We start from the raw sequence: 22,465 nt of genomic DNA on the forward strand, positions 1-22,465 counted from the left end.
TACTATAAAACCCAGTCTTTACCTGGTTAATAACTAGTTAAATGGATAGATTTAATCACTGGAATGAAAGTGTTATATATATTTGTTTAATGTCTTGTCTGCTGAAATGATTTGAACACGGTCAATATCAATTGCAGTCAAGACAGCCCTGCACATCTTTTCTCTGTTTTAATCCTAACTTATGTCTTTTCAGGTTGGTTTGTTGGATGCAAATGGTGATCTGACTGGTTTTAGAGATCAACATGCAAGACAGAATAGTGAGTTTATTTAAATATTAATAACTTTATATTATATTCGAAAAAATAGACTGTAATAAAGATGAAAAATAAAAGTTAATGTTAGAGCGAATAGATGTTAGGTAATACCGTTGGGGTCAATTATATTTGTGTATAAAAACAATTGTAAGGTGTTTATGTCTGTTTGACAGCATTTATCTGACCTGAGTTTCTGTGATGTTTTTATTTAGACCATATATATCTTTAAGACATTCAACATAAAATCAATGACCATAAAGCAGGTGAAACATTTCAGTGTGTGCACTCTGACTCTCGTTACAGTAATAGCATATATATAAGTACTGCTAAAAGTTTACAAGTAGTTCTGACAAACTAATGGATTCTTCATACATGTCATACAAAAATCTTATTGTGAAGAAAAATATGTCATTTTTTATTTGATATTGTATTAAACAGGTTGCTTTATTAAATATTAATGTGGTTTAAATAAATATTTTTTTTGTCAACTTGAAAGAATCTGAAATACTTTGCATGAATGCTTTTAAATTAGGATGAAATGCACCATGGTCTTATTTGAATTTTGATAGTGAAAATGAATATTAATTGACTTGGAAGTGAAAGGAAAATTGATATAATACATAAATAAATAAATAAAACATGATTTTAAAAATGAATGTGGAAAAATCCGTGTATATACAAGCTGTCTAGTGTCTTGATAATTTGTTTCCAATGGTATCACATTGAGCATGTTGAAAGGGGAATAGAAAGCAAACAAAACAGGTGTCTCATTATTCTTCTGTAATAATAGTCTGTTTTAATTATGTTCAACTGTGGAAATAATTCATAAAAACAAGAGTTCAGTGAAAGTTTTACATGATAAAAATTAATGTCTTAAAATCTGTTTTGTTCTGATCTCTGCTTTTGAATAAAGTTGGTACCTTATTCTCTATATTGCAAGACTTTAAATGCCCAACTTAAATCATGTTGGGACATTAAGTTTTAACACATGTGTCTGTTCATGGATCAAAGATAGCATCAGTTGAGTTATTGACATTTAGAACTGTTGTTGGTGACCCTTCCAGACTCAAAATTTGAATTTAAAAGAGTCAGTTTAGTAAGGGCCATGTTTAGCAGATTTTAGACCATTATATTATTAAGTTCATATTGATTAAAAGTCACCTTAAGTGAATTGGACCATTTGTGTGGTGCTTTTTATGCCCCACCTAAGATAGTACTGGGGGCCGGGGCATTATGTTTTCTAGTCTGTGGGTTCATATGTTTCGTTCATCTGTCCAACTTCAGGTTAAAGTTTTTGGTCAAGGTAGTTTTTGATGAAGTCCAATGAACTTGAAACTTAGTACGCATTTTCCCTATGATATGATCTTTCTGATTGTAACAGTGATCTGGAAGGTTTTTTTCACTATGGGCCCAGGGCCCCTCAAAAATAAATTCAATGGGCCATTTTAAAAAATAATGGGCCATGCTGTCAAATGAGTGGGCCATTTGAATTGACTTCGGTAAAAACATAAAAAGTATCATTATTTTTTTATGTTTTGGAAAAGAGGTGTTGGTACTTACCTTTATGATTTTGAATAATATCATGGATATTGTTCCTGTGATTCTGTAATTTCAATGAATATACAATAACTTCTTCCAAAACGGACAATATTAAAGATAACCTTTATTTACAATGTTTTAACTGTTACTGTTGCCTTGGCTTGTTCATGTTAATGTTTTTTTAAACATTAAATTTGGGTCTTCGGCGATACCATACTCATTCCAGACGTTCCGTAATAGAGGACATTTCAGGAACGTCCTCTGCACTTCTTGTATTATTATTATTCCTTCATCACGATGACAAGAATAACAGAAGAGAGTACCATTAATTGATAGAACAAAACAATAATTCGCTGAAGTCATGTTTACAAAATGTCAAAACGAGCCTAAGACCAAAAAATGACAAGGACAGTTAAGCGCCTTTTATGGAGACAAAAACTATATTCATAAAAAGGCTTCAGGGGTTTTCAATCGAAATTATAGCATGCTGAACTAAATTAAGAGATTATTATTAGAGTTAAATATCGTCTGTAATAGCCAAATTTCACATATGTAAAGTTGTTTATAAAAAATTATATCATGAATGATGGTTAATTACGTTTTTTGGGTTATCAGTTAAACCGCATGGTTCTATTACCATAGGAAAATGTCCGAGACGTCCTGAAAATATATAGGTGCTCCTATAATTGGAGGAACATTATACAGTTGTGTACACACACATGGCGGCACGGAACACAATCGGAAATCTATTTGACGATAACTAAACGTTTCGAAACGATGTGAAAAATATCGTGCGCCACGTGGGCGCTTACATTTGTCACTCTATGCGCCATTTCTGGTGAATATGCGCTATTGGTGCAGGGCGCACGTCCTTCCCGATCACTGTTGTAATGCCAAATTATAGTTTTGGTCCCATTTCACTGTTCACAGAACATAGAAAATGATACTAACAGCTAGTATAAATTAAAAAAAACAACCAATAACGAAAAATCATGCATCACAGACTTTAATCAATTAAAACACATCCCCGGGATTTAGTGTTTTAAAAGCCATGGATAGTTGAATATTATATATATATATTTATGTGATATTGGTAAATAATTTTTAAAATATTTACTGTTTATTTTCCAGCTGTACAGTTGATAGCTATACCTGTTAGTAGTTCACCAGCAAAGATGTCACCCTATAAGGTAAAGAAGTTCTTTTTTGAGAAATCAGAAGAAACCCTTACAATAAAATTAAATTCACTTGATTTATTGATTATTATTATTAGCTTTACATCTCAAGGCAAATATTCATCACAAATACAAGTCAATACTTAATCTAATGAAAATTAGCTAAAGGTTCTGCAAGAACAGTTAAAATCTTGATTATCATGATTAAACGCAGGACATTTTAACTGTTTCTGTAAAAAGGATATGTTGGATAAGACTTTTAGAGAGCATATAACTCTTAGTTTTTGCAATAAATGTTTTCATATGGTCAGGGATTACTTTTTTTTAAACAATTAAGTCTAACCTACAACAAAATGGCATCAATTTATCATGAACATTTTTAATCATTACATTTATTTTCTGTTTTACATAGATAATTCAACAACAGCGACCCCTGATGAGTTCCCCTCAGATAATAGCAGCTAGTCCTCACACTCCAGGACATATTGGAGAAGCTGCATGGATAAACAGAAAAAGAGCTGCTGAAATCACAATAGAACCAGACTTCTCTGATGGGTTTGTATTAATATTAGAAAAATTGGCATTATTAATATCAGTAGAATCACTTTGTAAGTAATTCTCTCCTACAAACTTGCACTTCTCCAGAATCCAGGTAAAATGACTTATCTTTCTAAAACGGAGAAGAGACTTTAGTGTGAATTGCTTATTAATCACATCACATCACTTCAATGATTTTGCTTTTGAATCCTGCAATACTGTTTTTATCTTCATTATTCCCAATGTTTAAAGGGAGTGACTCTCATCATGTGGACTTGAGGCAAAATAGCTATGATTACTTAGAAGTCACAGAAGTTAACATTGAGTTCCCTTGCCCATCTGTGCATACTTCTCAAAAGTGTCTTTCTTTCTCTCATTAGATGTTGCCTCAACCTTTGTCACAATACACAATGCATATTACTACAAAACACAGCTCTAGTTAGAATTTTTGGTGGCATCACTTTTACCATTCTCTAGTTTAATATGACATCAGATGATCAGCAATGTTTCACCACTGTTCTTTATTTACTCATTCAGGAAAAGAGGAAAGAAGGGAGAAAAAGGTGGCAAAGGATTAAGACATTTTTCTATGAAAGTTTGTGAAAAAGTCCAAAGGAAGGGTGTAACTACATACAATGAAGTGGCCGATGAACTTGTGGCAGAATTTAGTGATCCTAGAAATCTAACATCACCCTCTGATCAGGTAGAACATTTAACTATACAGTTTAATGTCAAAATTTTGTGTAACATTGAACATGTTGAAAACATTAGCATTGAAAAACTTTTGGAACGGATTCTCTATTGATCCAATTTTAAAAAAAATCTTTTTTGTTTGAAAATCAGAAAACATCAATAGGATGGTACAAGATCTGCAAATAAGTCATCATGACCAAACTGGCAAAAAGGATCTGCAAAATAAGATTGCAAAGTGGTCACCAAGTCAATTTTGTTTGATTTTTTTTGGCAGAAACTACACTAAATGAAGAGATACTGTTCATAGCAAAAAAATGATTGGTAAATAAGTATGACTGGATCTTTGTCTACTCATCAGAAGAGTTATTGACCTTAAGTGATAATTTGTTATAACATTGAATTTTAACACAATAATGAATTTCATAGGACTGAAATTTTAACAACAAAAGATCAACACAAGATCTACAAAAAAGTAAATATGAATGAAATCTTTAATTGTCTCTTCTTTTACAGGCGTATGATCAGAAGAATATTCGGCGTAGAGTTTACGATGCATTAAATGTGTTAATGGCAATGAATATTATATCCAAAGAGAAAAAAGAGATACGATGGATAGGATTACCTACAAATTCTGCCCAAGAGTGCCAAAATTTAGAGGTAAAATATTGATTTTATTTGTTAATATTTGTTTGATTGTAGCATTCAATTTACAATATATTTTACTTTTATAGAAATTTGATTGAATATTAAAATATTAATCTTCTATGAATGAAATTGAGATAAATTATAAAATTAAATGGTTGATAAAGAATAGTCCCAAAATTGGTTTCTGTTCTTTAACTTTAGAGCTAAACAAAAATGTTCTGAAACTTATATACAACGCTTATTACCACATAACACAGATCTGGTTTGAATTTTGTGGGGGTTACTTTAACTGTTCTAGAGTTGTGCCCTTTGACAAAAGGAAAAATTGCAGAATTTTTCAGTTCTATTCCCACTTCAGTTTGACTCAACCAAAAGTAACGAAACTTGTACACTATGCTTATTACCATAAAACTCAGATCAAGTTGGAATTTGACTGACATTACATTTAAAGGTTTTGAAATATAACCCTTTATAAAAATACATGCCAGTGAATGCATCATCTGTGTCCCATGGACCTATTTTCCATTTATTTATCTGATTTATTTAACAGATTGTTGAATTTTAATATTTTTTACAGTCAGAAAAACAAAAGAAAATAGAACGAATCAAACATAAAACTCAGCAATTACAAGAACTTATACTACAGGTAAGGTGTTTCCTCTTATAATTATAGAAATCTTATTGAAGGTATCAATTCTATTACAGTTTATTCTTCTTCAAATTTTATAACCAGAAAATAATAAAGTTGATATCTTTATTATAAAGTTGTGGAAACATTTCTAAAGAGTATTGTATAACTCTTTATTGATCTTAGATATCACTAGACAATTGCAGCAAAATAATCTAGGATTCGTACCTCAATGGTAAAAAAATGTAAAGATGTGATTGCATGTATTTGTTACTGATGCTTTGACTATTTTATTTTAGCAAATAGCTTTTAAGAATTTGGTGCAGAGGAACAGAGAAATGGAACAAAGTCAGGGACCTCCAGCAGCAAACTCAGCTATACAACTGCCTTTTATTATTGTTAATACCAGCAAGAAAACAGTTATTGATTGTTCTATATCAAATGACAAGTAAGTCATATCACTATCTCATAAATACAGGTTCTTCATTGTAAGTAGTGATTAAATGGTCTATATAAATACCAGTACCATGAAGTATATATAATAGTGAAAGTATTGAATGTCCATATTAGTTGACTGTTACCCACTGTATTAGAACCTTAGAAGTTAACTTGCTATGTCTCATGTCTTCACACATTGAATTTTCATAAATAACTTCACATATTATCATCTTGCTTGGTTGCTTCCTAATTCTTGAAATAGAAATACCCTCATAAAAATATGGTTATTGATTTGAATTTTAAAGATTCATGTCAAAAAGAAGAGACATTGTAACATTTTTATACGACCGCAAATTTTGAAAAAAATTTCGTCGTATATTGCTATCACGTTGGCGTCGTCGTCGTCGTCCTCCGAATACTTTTAGTTTTCGCACTCTAACTTTAGTAAAAGTGAATAGAAATCTATGAAATTTTAACACAAGGTTTATGACCATAAAAGGAAGGTTGGTATTGATTTTGGGAGTTTTGGTCCCAACATTGTAGGAATAAGGGGCCAAAAAGGGCCCAAATAAGCATTTTCTTGGTTTTCGCACTATAACTTTAGTTTAAGTTAATAGAAATCTATGAAATTTTGACACAAGGTTGATAACCACAAAAGGAAGGTTGGGATTGATTTTGGGAGTTTTGGTTTCAACAGTTTAGGAATTAGGGGCCAAAAAAGGGCCCAAATAAGCATTATTCTGGGTTTTCGCACAATAACTTTAGTTTAAGTAAATAGAAATCAATGAAATTTAAACATAATGTTTATGACCACAAAAGGAAGATTGGTATTGATTTTGGGAGTTTAGGTCCCAACAGTTTAGGAATCAGGGGCCAAAAAGGGACCAAATAAGCATTTTTCTTGGTTTTCGCACCATAACTTTAGTATAAGTAAATAGAAATCTATGAAATTTAAACACAAGGTTAATGACCATAAAAGGAAAGTTGGTATTGATTTTGGGAGTTTTGGTCCCAACAGTTTAGTAAAAAGGGGCCCAAAGGGTCCAAAATTAAACTTTGTTTGATTTCATCAAAATTGAATAATTGGGGTTCTTTGATATGCCGAATCTAACTGTGTATGTAGATTCTTAACTTTTGGTCCCGTTTTCAAATTGGTCTACATTAAGGTCCAAAGGGTCCAAAATTAAACATAGTTTGATTTTAACAAAAATTGAATCCTTGGGGTTCTTTGATATGCTGAATCTAAAAATGAACTTAGATTTTTTATTATTGGCCCAGTTTTCAAGTTGGCCCAAATCAGGGTCCAAAATTAAACTTTTTTGATTTCATCAAAAATTGAATAAATGGGGTTCTTTGATATGCCAAATCTAACTGTGTATGTAGATTCTTCATTTTTGGTCCCGTTTTCAAATTGGCCTACATTAAGGTCCAAAGAGTCCAAAATTAAACTAAGTTTGATTTTAACAAAAATTAAATTCTTGGGCCTCTTTGATATGCTGAATCTAAACATGTACTTATATTTTTGATTATGGGCCCAGTTTTCAAGTTGGTCCAAATCAGGATCTAAAATTATCATATTAAGTATTGTGGAATAGCAAGTCTTTTCAATTGCACAGTATTGTGCAATTGCAAGAAATATCTAATTTCACAATATTGTGAAATAGCAAATTTTTTTTTAATTAGAGTTATCTTTCTTTGTCCAAAATAGTAAGCAAGAAATATCTTATTGCAAGATTTTTTTTTTAATTGGAGTTATCTTTCTTTGTCCAGAATCAACTTAAATCTTTGTTATATACAATATACAATGTATATTCACTTTTTACTACCAACTGATAAATTTAAATAATCTTTACCATTCAGTGATAACAAGCAGTTTTTTTGCATCTTAATATTTTATGATGTATTTAAATGAGTAGTTATTGTTGCAAACTCCATTAGAATATTTTAGTTGAGATTAGTTTTGGAATAAGGGAAAGGGGGATGTGATTAAAAAATTGGGTTCAATTTTTCTTATTTGAAATTTCATAAATAAAAAGAAAATTTCTTCAAACATTTTTTTGAGAGGATTAATATTGAACAGCATAGTGAATTGCTCTAAGAGAAAACAAAAATTTTAAGTTCATTAGATCACATTCATTCTGTGTCAGAAACCTATGCTGTGTCAACTATTTAATCACAATCCAAATTTAGAGCTGAATCCAGCTTGAATGTTGTGTCCATACTTGCCCCAACCGTTCAGGGTTCAACCTCTGCGGTCGTATAAAGCTACGCCCTGCGAAGCATCTGGTTGAAATATTTAGTCATGACTAAAACTTTATACACATTTCTGTCTAGCAAGGTATTTGTTACTGACCAACACTTTTCATATTCAAAATATGGTAAGTCTGTTCCTCAATATCCATCAATAATAAATTAAGAATGGAAATGGGGAATGTGTCAAAAGAGACAACAACCTGACCATAGAAAAAACAACAGCAGAAGGTCACCAACGGGTCTTCAATGTAGCGAGAAATTCCCACACCCAGAGGCATCTTTCAGCTGGTGTGGCAAAGAGACAACAACCTGACCATAGAAAAAACAACAGCAGAAGGTCACCAACGGGTCTTCAATGTAGCGAGAAATTCCCACACCCAGAGGCATCTTTCAGCTGGTGTGGCAAAGAGACAACAACCCGACCATAGCAAAAACAACAGCCGAAGGTCACCAACAGGTTTTCAATGTAGCGAGAAATTCCCGCACTGGGAGGCGTCATTCAGCAGCTTTTGTTTATATTGCTACAGTTATATCTTGCTGTAGATATGATATTTACTACATTTTAAAAGATTAGAAAGATGAATATTACATTTTAAGATTAGAAAAATGAATATTACATTTTAAGATTAGAAAGATGAATATTTGCATGTGTAATTTAATAACTTTCATTCCATTTTCATTTCAGATATGAATATTTATTTAATTTTGACAATACTTTTGAGATACATGATGACATAGAAGTGTTAAAAAGAATGGGTATGGCTTTAGGATTAGAGAAAGGCCAGTGTTCACAACAAGATTTAACTAAAGCTATCAAAATGATTCCAAAGTCTTTATCACCATATGTGTTAGGTAAGTCAGTTGCTGGAAAGGTGTAAATGAAAAAAGGGCTATAGTCAAATCTGAATTTACCATCATTATTCAATAAATTGAGGTTGTATAAAATAGATGTGGTGTGATTGCCAAGGAGACAACTATCCACAAGAGACCAAATGACACAGAAAAATATACGGATTCAGTCCCTTCCAAGTCCTTTTCTGATTTGATATTTGAAAGGAGAATTTAGACCCCAAAGTGGGAATCCCAAAACCAAAATGATGCTTACTTGACATGACACACAAGGTCAACTTTGCCTGAGATAGTTGGAAGTACAGTTTCTTTAAAAATTACACAAATTTATTAACTGAAAATTCTTAAAATGCATGTCCATTAGCATTTAAACTAGGATAATAAATGAAATCCTCACAACACTACTTATTGAATGTTGTTGATTGAAATAATTGGCCTACAAAGTTTGGAAAAGCTGAACTAATTGTAAATTCAAAAGAATCACAAAATAGCTGTCAATATAAAAAAAAGAAGATGTGGCATGATTGTAAATCTGACAACACTCCACAAGAGACCAAATGACACAGAAATTAAAAGATAAAGGTCATACATCCTAGATCAACTTTGAATAATATAGTTTTAACCTGTAAAGATTACACCTAATTTTTTCAAGTTCTTTAGACAAATAGCTACTGTAGATTTACAATTGTCATAAAAAAAAAAGTACCAAAGGAGTATCCAAAAATAATTATATAAGCTTGTGATATTTAACTCTCAATTAAATAATATTTACACAAAAAATATTTTGATCTTGTCTAAGCAGTGCTGATGTTTGTCTGATAAATATGACCTAAACATGATGTTTTCTATTTGAAAATAATAATCATAGAACTATTTTATTCATATTTACAGATTTAGCCAATAGTGGAATGGCTAATGCAGGTCAAAGTGGCATTCGACCAATGTCTACTGGAATGTCACCGGTACCACAAAGTTCTAGGTAACAGAATAATTATGAAATTAGTTTAGTACAGTGGTTAAAGTATATGCTTATGTTTCAGTTGTTGTTGCAAATGAATACCTGTATGTAGGAGGTTGTTGGTTTGATTAAAAACTAAAACTAAAGTAAAAAAAATGATATGTTTAGGTTTGCCACTAAGCAGACAGCATTTAAAAGAGTAAGAACAAAGACAAGTCAGCTCAGAGTTTGAGAATGGGAAGTGTCTTGCTGGAAACTTGTGAACTAGCACTATAATAACCAGCTTAGGTACAAAGCAGGGTTTATATTTGTGGGAAATTAACACATTTTCTTGCAATAGTATCAGTTGCCATTGGATGTTTCACCACTCCAGCATCATCATCTATAAAGCAGAAGGGATAATGTAGGTCTCAAATCCTCAAATACACACTGAAAAGCTTTCCACTTTTATCATTTCTATGAAATTAAAACACAAAAAAATAGTCACGAATTTTCAATCATCTGATAAACATGTAGGGAGAGAAAATGAATTTAAGAAAGTTGTGAAATGAGTATTGTATAGAAAATTCAATATGTTGGAAATAAGAATATTTTATTAAGAGTATGTTATTTAAAGGTGAACAATAGGTAATTTAAATTTTTAATCAAGTTTATATCTTTCATCATTTAGATCAAAACCAGTTGCTTTAACTCATCATAGTACAGACACATCCGATATGGAGGTGGCAATGGCATGTCAAGGGATATCACAAGATTCTTCCAGTCTAGGATCTCATGTTCCTTCGAGAGCAGCAACAGAAACCCCATCAGAATTCTCAGAAGAGGAGGAAGATGACGACAGATCCAGTCCACTAGATATGAGCTAAAGCTAGACTAGTTCTCACTTGAATCAGGGATACAGATAGGACTGTTTAGTCAAATGTGATTGTCAGACCCAAATTGTTGTTATGATCTGATTATGTAATGATTTTTAACAGTATTGGTCACATGTGAACTGTCACAAGTTAAATTTTTACTGTTTTTGTTATGGTCCAATAAGAAGAAAGATGGCGATTTGCAAATTTGATTTTGACAACAATCAATGGTTCTTGAAAGGAAAACATAGGTTTATCATTGAAAGAAATCCTTTACATATGATTTGGACTAGTTAAATGATGTACTTTTGTGGAATTTTTCGAAAGGTGTTATGTTTTGCTCAAATTTACGCAACTAACATAAAATTGTGGAAGTATTCAGACAAATTTATTTGATTTTTACTGAAAATCTTTGGGACAAGAAAAAGATAAAAAAATCTTCAGAATGGGATTGGTCCCTGGAAATAGTGATATTTAATGTAGTTGAAAATACCTCACTTTACAGTACCACACTACGCTTGTGTACTCTTGTTTAGGGATCAGTATGTTTGTGAGTTCTATATCAGAGAAAGTGTTGTATCACCATAGGTTTACTTGGTTAATTTACCATGACCAGTATGTTCAGTATCAGGTCAGATTGATTTATTATGGTGTTACAGTGACCATAGCCTATTAAGTGTGGTATAATCCAGAGGATGAAGGGCATACTTTATTGGATCATGTGTTGTATATGAGTAGTCACTTGGATATAGTTGTCAGTGTTTTGTATTTACACCCAGTTTCAGCACTAAATTACATGAAACTTCAACCTAGTTATGTAATACCTCTGAGTTCTTACATTTCTCTATTGTTGATAGTTGATAATAAATTTTACATCTGCTCACTAAGGTTTGTGGGTTACAAAAGAAAGACAAATCTCTGTAGTCTAGAAACATTATAACACAGTGTTTATGGAAGGAAAATCAACCATGTGACCAGGCCTCTACGTTTCTTTAAAGCCTTCTAGATTTTACATATATGCCAACTGATATCTTTGTGGTTTCATAATGTATTATTATTTCTGGTTGATTAACATTTCTTTGCTCAAAGTTTTAAAATGCATAAATCAATTTAGAAAGATCAGACAATTTTATATAAACTGAAAATATTGAAGGAAATGCACAACCTGACAACCGTATTGAAATGATTGCTGGGTGAACTATTATTGTGTGTATATTATGTGAACACATTGTGATAATTTTATGTTATTTATGCAGAATGCACTATGTCCAATAACTCAGGACACATGAAGAAAATATGTTCACAGTATAGAAATAGTTGTTATTTCTAGTGATTTGTTACATTTTAGTAATAGTTGACTTGACACGAGGAAGTTATATGTATGTACAAATGATTTTCTGTTATTTTTGTATCAAAAATGTGTATGATCATGCTAGAAAGGCAGAGAAACAATGTGAACAACAAAACTTTTAAACCAGATCAAATCAGCAATAAGCATCCAATTTGTTTTTCAGTTCATTTATTAATTTCATTATTAGATTGAAAGTTATAATGCTGAAAAAGGCAATTATTAGTATTATGTGGCACGTTTTAGCAAATACATTAGTTTCCATGGTTACCAGACAAGTCGGTGATCTTTTTATTCTGCATTAGAATTATTTCTCTGTGACATAATGTTCTGACCTGTAAAATGTTACAAAAGTAAGAAATGAATAATAAACCTTATTGTATTGACCATAGATTCTTTTTTACAAGTGAACTTGTTGATATTTTATCAGACTGAGATGTTGAGATCACATCCTCTTTATGTTGACAAAGTTCTCCCCCCCCCCTAAAAATATTGCAGGTTTTAAAATTTAAAATTGTATACGGTGGTAGAAGAAGCTGCAAATTACTGAATATATTTTACATCTATATCTATAATGTTTAATGTCATTCCAAAATTTAGATCTATATTATTTAAAACTTTCCTTATAGATAGGAAACATGTTTAAATTGAATCATAGGGTTGCTAATTGTTGTTCACCAATTGTGTTCCCAGGTGTAATGTGTCTTTTCTGCTGAATGATAACAGAGCCATTATTTTTTAGTATTGTTGATAGAAAATATTGTCTCAAATTGATACTGTTATATATCGTATATTTTCATTATTGAAATGACCATACTTTATTGTCATCTTTACAAAGAAGTAAAAATTTCATATTTTTTTATTTAAGATAATTATTTATAGGATTGATTGAGGTTGGTTTATCAGAAAAATGATAATGTATAAAGCTTTATTATAACATATTTCATCCATGTATATGATAATTGTTCTAAGAAATTCCACTATGTTTTAGGACCAAATGATTGTATGTGTATTATATCAATTGGAAATCTGTTTTTGATAATGTTTGAATTTATTTACTGAACTATGTAAAGTATTTCTTATGGAAATATTTCTGTGTAAAGTTCAATGAATATAAAGGTCAGCCTTGATCGGTAACTTTTCATATAATACAAGCCTTTATAACAAAACCTGTAACATGTCTCATAAAGAAAACAACAATAAAAAATCAAACAAAATAATTTTGTGAAGCAGTATTGAGATTCAGTACACCCAAAGTAAATATTTTAGTAAAAAGCTGTTTGTACTAAAGTAATTTTCCTTGGGATATCTTTCTATGCAATAGTATTAAATTAAAGGTAAAACTTAAAAAAACAATTATTACATGATTGATATCTTTTGACAAGACATTTGGTACTTGCAACGTTGGACTATTAATAATTATATTTTGTTTGAGGGATATGATCTATAAAGTAAAATGATAGGATGTTAAATTTTTAGAAATCCTTTAAAAAATCATGTAATATGAAAATTCATAAATATATCCCTCAGTTGGGTCTTGTTAATTGTAATTCGAATAAAAAGGGGGGAAATGAAGATACTTAGATGCATGAAATATTAGGAATCTTGAATACAAATAAAAACCTTGTTTTAGAGTTGAATGTCGTTATATCAGCAACACATTAATTCATTTTATTTTCAAACGTGAAACAACCTTTTACTTTTACTCCAAGTTTGTGTATTAAAGAAATATTTAAAATCTAAAAAAACACCACCATTTTAGAATATTCAAGTTGCCTCTTTAGTGTTGAAAACAAATGCATCCTGTAACATTCAGTTTCAAAAATTTAACCAAAGATGCAGTATTAAATAAATTCCAATACTTTAATGTTATTGAATCAAAACATTTTCAACACATAATTTTTTTTAATAATTGAATTGAATACTATGATAATTTTGGATCATATCCTCTTAATATACCTTATAATTGATACATTCAAACAGGATACCCCCATCATTGTTTATTTATAAGTTCTCCTCAGGTGAGGTGTAGAATGATTGTACATTACATTGTACAGTTTTATCATGATGATATATCCATAAAGATGTTGTTTTAGTTTAGTTATAATGTAACCATTTTGTGATAATTTTTTGGTATTTAGACATTCTTGATCTTCTCTCTATTTATATGCTATGTCATTTGTAGTGTTGGTAACAAGCTGTTAATTTCTAACTTAAATGATTTCTACTGTTGGAAAATGCTGTGTTTTATTAATAGTCATTATCTGAAAATTGCAACTGACTATAAAATCCCCAAAAATATTAGTATTAAAAAAAATTGTTGAAAAGGAACAGATCATCAAAGTATTCATTCATTTCATTTTGTGATTTCATAAGTTTGTACAGTTTTCATCATAGAATATAAATGTATGATTCAATATATGCAGTCATGAACAGAAAAAAAGACTAAATAAGTTAAAACTTTGATGACAAGTGTTTGTTTTCCCATTTAAGTATGGAAGTATTTAAAATAAATAAAGATAAAAAAAAGTTTAACTGTCGGTAGCAGAGGCATGTATTATTTTTAGTTTTGAGTAAAGGAGAGATCATGTTAAAAGTAATGAAATTTGTTATGTATGTCTTTTATAATTGTTAGAAAGTTTTATCTTTGTGTCGAAGGTTAATTTATAAGCACCTGTATCATTGGAGATTTTCTTATACAACAAGCAATAAGAAGTATGCCATATCATGTGTCATCTGTTGATTTCATTTCATCAACAAGCTAAAAAAAGAAGTTTGAAACACATAATGAATAAAGATTATGATTATTAGTTTAAATCTTATGTTTAAGCCATTAAAAATACAGAGGAATGAAATAGGTGAGCTGTCCACTTATTCCGGGTCAACTATTTATTAAGTTTGTGATTAGATCAGTTGAAGGGAAACCACAAAGGGTACCTGATCAGATAAGTGGGAAGTTTAGCTAGCTTTAAAACCAGCTTCAATCCACTATTTTCTACATGAGATCACTGTACCAAGTCAAGAATATGACAGTAGTCCTTTCGTTTAATGTGTTTGAGCTTTTGATTTTGCCATTTGATTAGGGACTTTCTGTTTGGAATTTTCCTCAGAGTTCAGATTAGAACTAGATGTTCAACATGGTATTCATTTTCTATAGGCTTGTATGCAGACTTTTGTTAAACCATAAAATAAAATAACTTTGAAAATACAATGCTTCCTCTGTTCAAGAAAATAAATGAATTCACAGTATTTAAAATGGCCTGATATAAAATGATATGAAGAGGAAGGAAGGGGTGCATATAGTAACAAGAAAATTGTATGATTTTTGTCTCGAGTACAGTGACCTGAGAATCTAGTTGAGAGTTCATCAACAATTCATGGTGGTAGTTTCCTCTTAATTTCTTAAAATTAATTGTGTTAACGTGACAAGTTTCTTGAGAGAAAGTCTGAACACAAAATGTAGACTGTTACTAATGACAGCCTGAATGTAGAGGTAAGTTATGAATCCAGCCAAACATGCATAAAACACATCCAACTTGCAATGGATAAAATATGAATTGATGTGTCGACACATTTTTCAAATTATTGAACATGAAAATCCAATAGATAAAAAGTTTGGGTTTAATATTTTAAAAAAAGGCAATGGAGTGTGATTGCTAATGAGACAAAATTCTCCAGATTTAAAGTGGATGTAAGCAATTATAGACAACCATGCGAGAGAATAAAAACAACATAGTAACCTATGAAAACTGAGAAACAATTCAGGCATGAAAACTAAAGGACTTATTTATATTTTTTTTTGAGATTTGTTTAAACTCTGATATTTTTAAAACTTTTTAACAAGTGGCACTGGACAATCCCTGCATAGTCTTTAGTATACGACTTCAAAAACCAAATGAAAATTAGTCGTACATTGGCATCATGTGGATGTTGTCGTCAGCGTCATTCTAAAACGGATGGTGTAGTATAGGTAAATACAAATCAATAAAATTTTAACACATTAGGAAGGTTGGGATTGATTTTGGGGCTTATGATCCCAAAGGTTTAGGAAAAGGGGCCAACATAAGCATTTTTGTAGTTCTCAGTCGATAACTTGATTTTAAGTGGAAAAAATCTTTCTGAAATTATACCACAAGTTCCCATATGGCAATGGGGGGTTATGGCTCAAATCATTTAGCAATTAGGGAGGAAAATGAGGGTTTTTCAGGTTAAATACAATTTTGACAATTTCAAAGCAGTGTAAGGGAGATAATCCAGTTCAAATTTAAAGAATACTGTTACATCAATCTCCCATACAGACAGAGTTATCGTCCTTTCCTCCAGATTGAGGAGGAAAGGACGATAACTCTGTCTGTATGGGAGATTGCTGTTACATATATGTTTGATTACCTCCCTTACACTGCTTGAAAATTATGTATTAAGAAATGATGATTGTCTTCAGATGATCGGCTGAAAATTTATTTTTAGAAGTTAATATAGAGGCCTCATGCAGTTTCTGTCAGTCATAAGTCCAATGTCCTTGACTTCATTTTCATGGTTCAGTGACCACCTACTTAAAAAAAAAGTTAACATTTTTTGTAATGTTAAATTCTCTCCTATTATAAGTAATAGGTTAACTATATTTGGTATTTGCGTACCTTGCAAGACCTTCATGCCCGTCAGACAGTTTTCACTTGACTTTGACCTCATTTCATGGATCAAGGAACAATGTTAAGTTTTGGTGGTCAAGTCCATATCTTAATTACTATAAGCAATAGGTCTTGTATATTTGGTGTAAGGAATGATTGAAAGATGTACATGTCTAGCTGGCAGGTGTCATCTGACCTTGACCTTATTCAGTGGTCAAAGTTAAGTTTTTGAGTTTATCTTTTTTCTTAAACTAATGGCAATAGATCAACTATATTTGGTGTATGGAAATATTTTATGATCTTTTGTCAGTTGTGCAGGTTTTTTTTTTACCTTGACCTCATTTTCACAGTTCATTGCTCAGTGTTGAGTTGTTTTTTTGAGTGTTTTTAACAGGATTTTTGTGACAAAAATGTCGGTTATTAAATTGGGGATGCTCGGCGGGCGGGCGGCAATCAAATGTTGTCCGTGCATTAACTCAAGAACCGTTCAACCAAAGCTTTTAAAAATTTTATATGTTGTTACTGACAACTAAATGAAGGTCAAGTCCAATAATGGCCATTTTGACTTTTACCGTTCAGGAGTTATGGTTCTTGAAAGATTGAAAAATGGCGTTTCCAGTCGTGTCCGTGCATTTACGCATGAACTGTTCTACCAAAGCTTCCCAAATTTTAATATGTTGTTACTGGTGACAAAATGGAGGTCAAGTTCAATAATGACGATTTTGACTTTTACCGTTCAGGAGTTATGATTCTTGAAAGATTGAAAAATGGTGTTTCCAGTCGTGTCCGTGCATTTTCTCATGAACCATTCAATCTAAGCTTTTCAAATTTTAATATGTTGTTACTGATGACAAAATAGAGGTCAAGTTCAATAATGACGATTTTGACTTTTACCGTTCAGGAGTTATGGTTCTTGAAAGATCGTAAAATGGTGTTTCCATTCACGTTGTTGCATTTACTCACAAACCATTCAATCTAAGCTTTTCAAATTTTAATATGTTGATACTGATGACAAAATAGAAGTCAAATTTGATATTGACAATTTTCACTTTCACCAATCATCAGTAATGGTTCTTGTGATATTGCCAGGACACAAATAAATGCTAATAAATCCTGTTTGCTGTCGTTGTGACAGCCTTTTGTTTATAACTACAGTGTATATGCAATAGGTCAACTATATTTGTTATATGGAAGAATTGTTAGCTGTACATGCCAGTCTGCATGGTTCATTTGACCTTGACCTCATTTTCATGGTTCATTGAACAATGTTTAGTTTTCTTGGTTAAGTTTATGTGACAGTTGTAATAAAGCTTTATATTTTGGACTATCAACCTAATATAAATGATAAGTAAAGAAGGCGAGACATTTCAGCGTGTGGACCCTTGTGTTCACAAACTCATTTTTGTTATGTTTAATTTGTTCCAGTCATGATCAATAATACAAAGCAGATAAAAATATTACATTTTAATTTTCTTACTTCATACACACAATAATAAATATATTCATCATAAAAAATTAATGGTATACTTAAATACAATTCAGTTCAAATGCTATGAATGTCATTGGATAGTCTCTTTAGGAAAATAAGTTACATTGTCTTGGGTGCCTGGTTATGTTGGATGATGGATAATAATAATGGCATCTGAGTCAACTTGAGAACATTTGTTATTCTCTGCTAAACAATCTGTAATTATGTATTATTCAAAGGATGAGTTATTTCTGTAACTTCTTCATCCAACAGATCAATATTTATAAAAGTGAAGTTTCTTGTACATTAACGACAATACTGTTATGGTGATATCTACGTTTTATTTTCCTATTCTTTGTACTTCCCAGTCTTGTTGACAAAGAGGACATCTTTTGTTCTGTTGTACCCACAATGTCATACAGCATAGATGGAAGGAATGGTTGCATTCTCCCCACACAACTGGTAAGAATAGAGAAAAAAGAGAAGAATCAGAAAACAAATAATTATCATTAAGTAATAGTTGTGACTATGATTAGGGTACTTTATAAATGCATGTATATTTCAAGTTAAGTGGCAGAAAGAGTTTTAAAAAAATATTTTTTTTGTTTTTTTACAGTAACATTAGAAGTCACTCCTTTTAAAATCAGAATCAAAAAACTTATTGATAAACTTAACCCAAGAAAACTCATAATCCACAGGAACCATGAAATATATACACGAATAAGAAATGTGTACTAATCATACATGTAGAAAAAGCTTATTAGTACAATAAAATATGTAGTACATACATGTAAGTGTTTCTCTATTTCATTTTTATATAGATTAGACCGTTGGTTTTCCCTTTTCAATGGTTTTCATGGTTTTACACTGGTAATTTTTAGGACCCAATATAGTTTGCTGTTTGGTGTGAGCCAAAGCTCTGTGTTGAAGGCCGTACCTTGACCTATAATGGTTTACTTTTACATGTTTTATAAATTGTGACTTGGACAGAGACTTGTCTCATTGGCACTCATACCACATCTTCCTACATGTATATCTAATTATAAATAATAAAAAAAATCGTAGAAAAGCCACCTTGTTTAAATTGATAATAACTCAAGCCCACACAGCAAACCCTGAAAAATTCCTGCCCCGAAAGGTTTAATTAAGAAATTTTACACAATTTGAAAATTATGTGATTGTTAATCTTTAAAGCATATCACTAATTCAGTTTTCGAAATCAATATAAAGTGTGTTCAATTAGGGGACCAGCAAATATTTGACTTCACCTAGAGATCACCGATCCTAAACAATTTCTGTCTAAAGTAGTAGTTGTCCTTGAAGAATAAAAATAATTCATGGGAACACAGTTTTAGTTTGTTTTTACCACATATTTGATCATTTCCTGTCTATGCAACATATTTTACCACAAGCAAGAGAGTATCAATAAGTAAGAACTTAAATATATGCAATAACAGATGGCAACTTGTCTTAAACTTGGCAGTATTGCAGGACTTACCAACACAATCATCCTGTTTGTTTTCAGATTGACATCTCAAACATGCATCTGGAAATACAAAATACATTTAGTACAGTCTATATGTTGTCACTGTAAGCCCAACCATTTTAAGCTCACCTGACCTGAAAGGTCAAGTGAGCTTTTCTCATCACTTGGCGTCCGTCGTCCGTCGTCCTGCGTCCGTCGTCCGTAAACTTTTACAAAAATCTTCTCCTCTGAAACTACTGGGCCAAATTTTACCAAACTTGGCCACAATCATCCTTGGGGTATCTAGTTTAAAAAATGTGTCCGGTGACCTGGCCATCCAACCAAGATGGCCGCCATGGCTAAAAATAGAACACGGGGGTAAAATGTATATTTTGGCTTATATCTTTGAAACCAAAACATTTAGAGCAAATCTGACAAGGGGTAAAATTGTTAATCAGGTCAAGATCTATCTGCCCTAGAAATTTCAGATGAATCGGACAACCCGTTGTTAGGTTGCTGCCCCTGAATTGGTTATTTTAAGGAAATTTTGCAGTTTTTGGTTATTATCTTGAATACTATTATAGATAGAGATAAACTGTAAACAGCAATAATGTTCAGCAAAGTAAAACCTACAAATAAGTCAACATGACCAAAATTGTCAGTCAACCCCTTAAGGAGTTATTGCCCTTTATAGTCAATTTTTAACAAATTTTCGTCAGTTTTTGTAACTTGTACAAAAATCTTCTTCTCTGAAACTACATGGCCAAATTAAACCAAACCTGGGGATAATTATCATTGTGGTATATAGTTTGAAAAATGTGTCCGATGACACCGCCTTCCAAACAAAATGGCCGACATGGCTAAAATTAGAACATAGTGGTAAAATGCGGTTTTTGATTTATATCTTTAAAACTAAGACATTTAGGGCAAATCTTTCAAAATTTAAATGTCCATCAGAATAAGGTCTATCCCCTCGCAAATTTTCAGATGAATCTGACAACTCGTTATTGGGTTGCTGCCCTAAAATTGCTAATTTTAAGGAAATTTTGCAGTTTTTGGTCATTATCTTGAATACTATTATAGATAGAGATAAACTGTAAACAGCAATTTTGTTCAGCAAAGTAGGATCTACAAATAAGTCACCATGATAAAAATTGTAAGAGTACCCCTTAAGGAGTTATTGCCCTTTATAGTCAATTTTGAACAAATTTTCGTCATTTTTGTAACTTGTACAAAAATCTTCTTTTCTAAAACTATGGGCCATATTAAACTAAACGTGGCCACAATCATCACTATGGTATCTATTTAAAAAAAGTGTCTAATGACCCCACCTACCAACCAAGATGACCGACATCAGTAAATACAGTAACAGGTGAGCGACACAGGCTCTTGAGAGCCTCTAGTTGGTCTTGTTTAAACATGTGTAGGACCCAAAATCGTTTCATTTTATAACTGCCTATCTATCAATATTTTAATCCAAGTGGCTTCAAGTGCTTGTAAGAACTGATTGACTGAAGGCTGTACGTGGAGGATAGCTTTTATGGTTATAGAAAATTGTAATATGTAACATTGAACATTTAATTTGTTGGTTCACCTGTACCCACGAAATCCATGAAAATTGGAACCTACAAATTTAATGGTTCAACAGTATATATGTATATGCTAGTATTTAGAAATATGAACTATTTTATTAAAGAAAGATCCAATGAACATATTAGTAAATAACAGCATAGATACAACAAAGAATATTATTATAATAAACATGATAAACAGTATAGATTAAAAGTCAACTATAAGTCTTTTTGTTTTAATATTTGAAATAAATTTGATCAGGATTACAATTTTTTCTATGGCTATTTGAAAAAAAAGTACAAAGCGTTAGGTACATGTACATTAACTGAAGGGCCAGGCCTGATGGGTTGTTTTCGTTTTTCATGATCAGCGCATTTTTCGCTATTGTGATCCGTATTTCTACAGATTTTTTTTTATATATTCATAATCTGTAATCATGGAAATTTACTTTCTGTGAATCATCATAACAAAAAAAAACTTGTGAATCTTGATGAGACCCCCATCAGGCCCCTTTTAATTGTGCACAGTATTGCACCAGACATTTCACATGGGAATACAAATGTATGAAGATTTATTTCATGACACTTGGCAACCAATCAAATATTGATTAAGATATCAATATGTTCATGTATAAACAGTGGAATAAAATCTGATGATATACTCTTTGATGAGCCATTCCCTGTTATCTGTTTATTCTTGATTTTCTTTCTTTTTGATTCTTAAAATGATACTGTGACTAGTCCAGTTAACCACAACCTATTTCCCAAACTGTGAAACACTATCTGAAAATGACCTGACTTTGGTCAGTTGAATATTCTTTCTAGGCGGAAATATCAGGCTGTGATCAAAGTGTTAAGAATATTAATTATGACAAAGCTGTAATTTGTTGTTGTTGTTTCATATCAAAATATTGCGTCTTTTCTTTCAGATATGTAGCCTACCCATGACTTGGACACGACATATTGCACAAGTATCACACTCAACATCCCAGCTCCACATAGCAACCAAATTCCATTTCTTAAGAGTAAACATTTTCTCTGGTTTCTTAGCAGTTTCTCGATCTACTTCCATTTCATCAGACATTTTCTATTTTCTAAAAAAGTGTTGATTTCGCGGTGCTTTTCGCAACCTGTATCTGTAATGTATTTTCCGGTCTCACTA

At 31.5% G+C, this 22,465-nt stretch overlaps 2 protein-coding genes across 3 annotated transcripts in view; one reads left to right on the forward strand and one right to left on the reverse strand.

Moving 5' to 3' along the window:
* LOC134712613 (transcription factor Dp-2-like) overlaps positions 1–13,558 on the forward strand; it is a 30,679-nt gene extending 17,121 nt beyond the window's left edge. For both annotated transcript variants that reach the window (XM_063574339.1, XM_063574340.1), the window contains 10 exons: positions 194–257; positions 2,925–2,983; positions 3,381–3,523; positions 4,043–4,208; positions 4,712–4,855; positions 5,421–5,489; positions 5,771–5,919; positions 8,848–9,014; positions 9,903–9,990; positions 10,640–13,558. In XM_063574339.1, coding sequence (XP_063430409.1) covers positions 194–257; positions 2,925–2,983; positions 3,381–3,523; positions 4,043–4,208; positions 4,712–4,855; positions 5,421–5,489; positions 5,771–5,919; positions 8,848–9,014; positions 9,903–9,990; positions 10,640–10,835 — 1,245 coding nt within the window. In that variant the 3' untranslated portion in view covers positions 10,836–13,558. The remainder of the gene's footprint in view (positions 1–193; positions 258–2,924; positions 2,984–3,380; positions 3,524–4,042; positions 4,209–4,711; positions 4,856–5,420; positions 5,490–5,770; positions 5,920–8,847; positions 9,015–9,902; positions 9,991–10,639) is intronic.
* A 4,690-nt stretch (positions 13,559–18,248) lies between these two features.
* On the reverse strand, positions 18,249–22,465 carry LOC134712615 (RING-box protein 2-like). Its single transcript, XM_063574342.1, has 3 exons — positions 22,246–22,465; positions 19,766–19,813; positions 18,249–18,726 (listed from the first exon to the last, which is right to left on the reverse strand). Exons 1-3 carry the CDS (start codon positions 22,385–22,387, stop codon positions 18,608–18,610), a joined length of 309 nt encoding a protein of 102 aa, XP_063430412.1. The 5' UTR covers positions 22,388–22,465; the 3' UTR covers positions 18,249–18,607.

The sequence above is a fragment of the Mytilus trossulus genome, chromosome 3, assembly GCF_036588685.1.
Source record: "Mytilus trossulus isolate FHL-02 chromosome 3, PNRI_Mtr1.1.1.hap1, whole genome shotgun sequence".
Lineage (NCBI taxonomy): Eukaryota > Metazoa > Mollusca > Bivalvia > Mytilida > Mytilidae > Mytilus > Mytilus trossulus.

Bases quoted from the DNA above. Each gene is read 5' to 3' on its own strand.
- LOC134712615 (XM_063574342.1), bottom strand. From the start codon at position 22,387: ATGTCTGATGAAATGGAAGTAGATCGAGAAACTGCTAAGAAACCAGAG. The intron at 19,814-22,245 runs GTAGGCTACATA...TTGTATTTCCAG, and splicing joins ATGTCGTGTCCAAGTCATGG to ATGCATGTTTGAGATGTCAA. The intron at 18,727-19,765 runs GTAAGTCCTGCA...TATTCTTACCAG, and splicing joins CAAACAGGATGATTGTGTTG to TTGTGTGGGGAGAATGCAAC.